At 48.7% G+C, this 4,491-nt stretch overlaps 1 protein-coding gene across 1 annotated transcript in view; it reads right to left on the bottom strand.

The window, feature by feature from the left end:
- TSGA10IP (testis specific, 10 interacting protein) overlaps positions 1-95 on the bottom strand; it is a 32,361-nt gene extending 32,266 nt beyond the window's left edge. Inside the window, exon 1 of the mRNA XM_011965244.1 lies at positions 18-95. Within this exon, the coding sequence (XP_011820634.1) occupies positions 18-95 (78 nt within the window). The remainder of the gene's footprint in view (positions 1-17) is intronic.
- Between the last annotated feature and the right edge of the window lie 4,396 nt (positions 96-4,491).

Below are 4,491 nucleotides of genomic sequence, written 5' to 3'. Positions count from 1 at the left end.
TCCTTAGCAAACCTTACCAGTTCCTTAGCAAACCTTACCAGCTCCTTAGCAAACCTTACCAGTTCCTTAGCAAACCTTACCAGTTTGAAATACATGCAGAATCCAGCGCTTCTCCAAACCAATACCCTCTCTCCTCTGGCTCATTTCAGTAACACTTAGTCTCTGGCTTTTGCTTATTTATTTATTTATTGTTTATTGACATGGGATCTCACTATATTTCCCAGGCTGGTCTCAAACTCCTGGCCTCAAGCCATCCACCTGCCTCAGCCTCCCAAAGTGCTGGGATTACAGGTGTGAGCCACCACACCCAACCTCCCAGTTTTCGCTTTTGTCCTGATACCATTCTCTACTCAGCAACCAGTGTGAACCTGTGAAGAACAGAGCCTGGCTGGACGCAGTGGCTCACACCTGTAATAATAATCCCAGCTACTCAGGAGACTAAGGCAGGAGAATTGCTTGAACCCGGGAGGCAGAGGTTGCAGTGAGCTGAGAACATGCCACTGCATTCCAGCCTGGGCAACAGAGCAAGACTCCAAAAAAAAAAGCAAGAGAGGAAGAAAGAGAGAGAAGGAACGAAGGAAGGAAGGAAGGAAGGAAGGAAGGAAGGAAGGAAGGAAGGAAGGAAGGAGGGTGTTAATGGATCATTGTGAAGCATTTATCATTTTGTGTATATGTATTTTTTGTTTATGTAAGTGGTATTGTAGTCTGGGTACAGTGGCTCACGCCTATAATCCCAGCACTTTGGGAGGCCAAGGCGGGAATATCACTGGAGCTCAGGAGTTGGAGACCAGCCTGAGAAACATAGTGAAACCCCAGCTTCACAAAAAATACAAAGAAAATTAGCTGGGCATGGTGGTGTGTCCTTGTAGTCCCAGCTACTTTGGAGGCTGAGGCAGGAGGATCACCTGCGCCCAGGAGGTTGAGGATGTAATGAGCTATGATCACACCACTGCACTCCAGCCTGGGTGACAAAGTGAAACCCTGTCTCAAGAAAAACATACAAAATAAAACTGAGTACAAAAATAAATAAATGGTATTGTATATATTTAATTTGCATAAGCAGTATTGATCTCACTTTTGTTCCTTACTCATTTCTTTCAAAACTGTGTTTTAGGGTTTTTAAAATTTATTTATTTTCTAGAGATAGAGTCTCACTCTGTCACCAATGCTGGAGTGCGGTGGCATGATCATAGCTCACTACAGCCTCGAGCTCCTGGGCTCAGGTGATCCTCCTACCACAACCACAACCTCGTGAGTAGCTTGGACTACAGGCATGTGCCACCACGCCTGGCTACTTTTAAAATATATATATATTTTTGGAGAGACAGAGGTCTCACTATGCTGCCTAGGCTAATCTTAAAGTCCTGGCCTCAAGGACTCCTCCCACTTGAGCCTTCTCAAAATTCTGGAATTAGGCTGGGCAAGATGGCTCACGCCTGTAATCCCAGCACTTTGGGAGACCGAGGCAGGTGGATTACTTGAGGTCAGGAGTTCAAGACCAGCCTGGCCATCATGCTGAAATCCCATCTCTACTAAAAATACAAAAATTAGCCAGGTGTGGTGGCACACACCTGTAGTCCCAGCTACTCAGGAGGCTGAGGCGGGAGAATCGCTTGAACCCAGGAGGCAGAGGTTGCAGCGAGCTGAGATCACACCACTGCACTCCAGCCTGGGCGACAGAACAAGACTCCATCTCAAAAATAAATAAATAAATAAATAAATAAATAAATGCTGGAATTAGGCCGGGCACAGTGGCTCATGCCTGTAATCCCAGTGCTTTGGGAGGCTGCGGCGGGAGGATCACGAGGTCAGGAGATCAAGACCATCCTGGCTAACACGGTGAAACCCCATCTCTACTAAAAATACAAAAAATTAGCCGGGTGTGGTGGCGGGCGCCTGTAGCTACTCGGGAGGCTAAGGCAGGAGAATAGCGTGAACCCAGGAGGTGGAGCTGGCAGTGAACCAAGATCGCGCCACTGCACTCCAGCCTGGGCAACAGAGCAAGACTCCATCTCAAAAAAAAAAAAAAAAAAAAAGAAAAAGAAATTGGGCAGCCTTCTCTCTTTCTGTCTTCTGTAACAACTGGTATGAGATAAGGACCATCTGTTCCTCCAAAGGCTGGTAGAACCGCCCTATAAAAACATTTCTGTTGGGTTCTTTCTCGTTGGAGTCTCAGATTACAAGTTTCTTTTTCTTTCAGTTTTGTTTTGTTTTGTTTTGTTTTGTTTTGTTTTGTTTTGTTTGAGACGGAGTCTTGCTCTGTCACCCAGGCTGGAGTGCAGCAGTTGATCTCAGCTCACTGCAACCTCTACCGCCCGGGTTCAAGTGATTCTCGTGTCTCAGCCTCGCAAGTAGCTGGGATTACAGGTATGTGCTGCCACATCCGAGTTATTTTTGTATTTTTAGCAGAGACAGAGTTTCACGATGCTGGCCAGGCTGGTCTCGAACTCCCAGCCTCAGGTTATCTGCCTGCTTTAGCCTCCCAAAGTGCTGAGATTATAGGCGTGAGTCACTGTGCCCTGCCTATTTTAGTGGTTTTTTTTTTCCCCCAAGAGACAGGGTCTCACTATGTTTCCCAGGCTGAATTTATATTCCTGGCCTCAAATGATCCTTCTGCCTTAGCCTCCCCCAAAGTGCTAAGGTTAGGACGGGAGTGGTGGCTCACACCTGTAAGCCCAGCACTTTGGAAGGCTGAGCCAGGCGGATCACCTGAGGTCAGGAGTTCGAGACCAGCCTGGCCAACATGGTGAAACTCCGTCTCTTCTAAAAATACAAAAAAAATTACTTGGGTGTTGTGGCTGGTGCCTGTAATCCCAGCTACTCGGAAGGCTGAGGCAGGAGAATTGCTTGAAAATGGGAGGCAGAGGTTGTAGTGAGCCGAGATTGCACCACCGCACTCCAGCCTGGCAACAAGAGTGAGACTCCGTCTGAAAAATGAAACAAAACAAAGTGCTGAGGTTACAGGCATGAGCTACTCAATTTTCTTTCCTGGTTATGGGTCTACTGAAGTTTTGATATTTTTGTGCCAATTTTTTCTTTTCTTTTCTTTTCTTTTTGAGACGGAGTCTCGCTCTGTTGCCCAGGCTGGAGTGCAGTGGTGCGATCTCGGCTCACTGCAACCTCCACTACCCAGGTTCTAGCAATTCTCCCTGCCTCAGCCTCCTGAGTAGCTGGGATTGCAGGCGCCCACCACCACATCCAGCTAATTTTTGTATTTTTAATAGAGTTTTGCCATGTTGGCCAGGCTGGTCTTGAACTCCTGACCTCAGGTGATCTGCCTGCCTCCGCGTCCCAAAGTGCTGGGATTACAGGCATGAGCCATCGCGCCCGGCCACATGTGCTGTCTTGAGTCTCATGGCCACCCCGAACCAATGGCCGTGGAGAGGGTATCTTGACCAGCGGTCCTGGAGGTGCCACCTGGTTGGAGTGGGGTGGGCATCAGTTCTCTAGGGATACGGATATGATTTGGGGTGGCCTGAAGGAAGAAGGGCGGGGCAGAGTCATGCACAAAAACATGCGCACCACATACCTACCACGTGCCAGGCCCTGCGAGACATCCTGGAGACACAGACGTGAACCTGACAGGCCCTGTGCCCCCGAGAGGGGCACTTTCCAGAAGTGGAGGTGAAACCTGCACGCACAGTTACGATCCCAGCCAGAGCACGGGAAGAAACTTGGAGAGGTGACAGGTGAAGGATTTGGGGAGTTCAAAGGATGAGGAGGGACTCTGGGTTCTGGCCTTGAGGAAGAAAGATGAACTGAAATTGCCCTTTCTCTACAAACAGTTAAGAAACTGGACAAAGCACAGGAAACAAGTGTTTTCAGATATTAGGCAAAGGGCAGCTCAGGGCTGTGATCCCTGAGCAATGGAAGACAAAGGAGAGGAGCCCTGACATTGCCTAGTTCCCACCGCCTGCCTCAGGTGATTCTCCTACCGCTGTGCTGGGAGGGGGACCATTGTTCTCACCAAGTTAAGAAGAGGAGACCAGAGTTTGAGAAGGCTCATCTTCAGGGCTTCTGATCTAACTGAAGACCGGCCCAGATATGGGTATTTTAAAGCTCCCCAGGGTTGGCTGAGCACGGTGGCTCACGCCTGTAATTCCAGCACTTTGGGAGGCTGAGGCGGGTGGAACAGTTAAGGTCAGGAGTTTGAGACCAGCCTGGTCACATGGTGAAACCTTGTCTCTACTAAAAATACAAAAAAATAGCTGGGCGTGGTGGCGAGTGCCTGTAATTCCAGCTACTGGGGATACTGAGGCAGAATGGAGAATCACTTGAACCTGAGAGGCGGAGTTTGCAGTGAGCCGAGATCACGCCACTCCACTCCAGTCTGGGAGACAGAATGAGACTGTCTCAAAAAGAAAAAAAAAAGAAAAAAGAAAAAAAAAAAGCTCCCTAGGGTTCTAAGGTGTAGCCAGGGTTGAGAACCACTAGGCTAATCTGCAACTCCAGGCAAAGGCGGAAGGGGGGCAGGGAACCCACAAAACAGAA

Source organism: Mandrillus leucophaeus, unplaced genomic scaffold (genome assembly GCF_000951045.1).
Source record: "Mandrillus leucophaeus isolate KB7577 unplaced genomic scaffold, Mleu.le_1.0 Scaffold718, whole genome shotgun sequence".
Lineage (NCBI taxonomy): Eukaryota > Metazoa > Chordata > Mammalia > Primates > Cercopithecidae > Mandrillus > Mandrillus leucophaeus.
The sequence above is the reverse complement of the archived record's forward strand: the minus strand, read 5'-3'. Positions and strand labels throughout refer to the sequence as shown.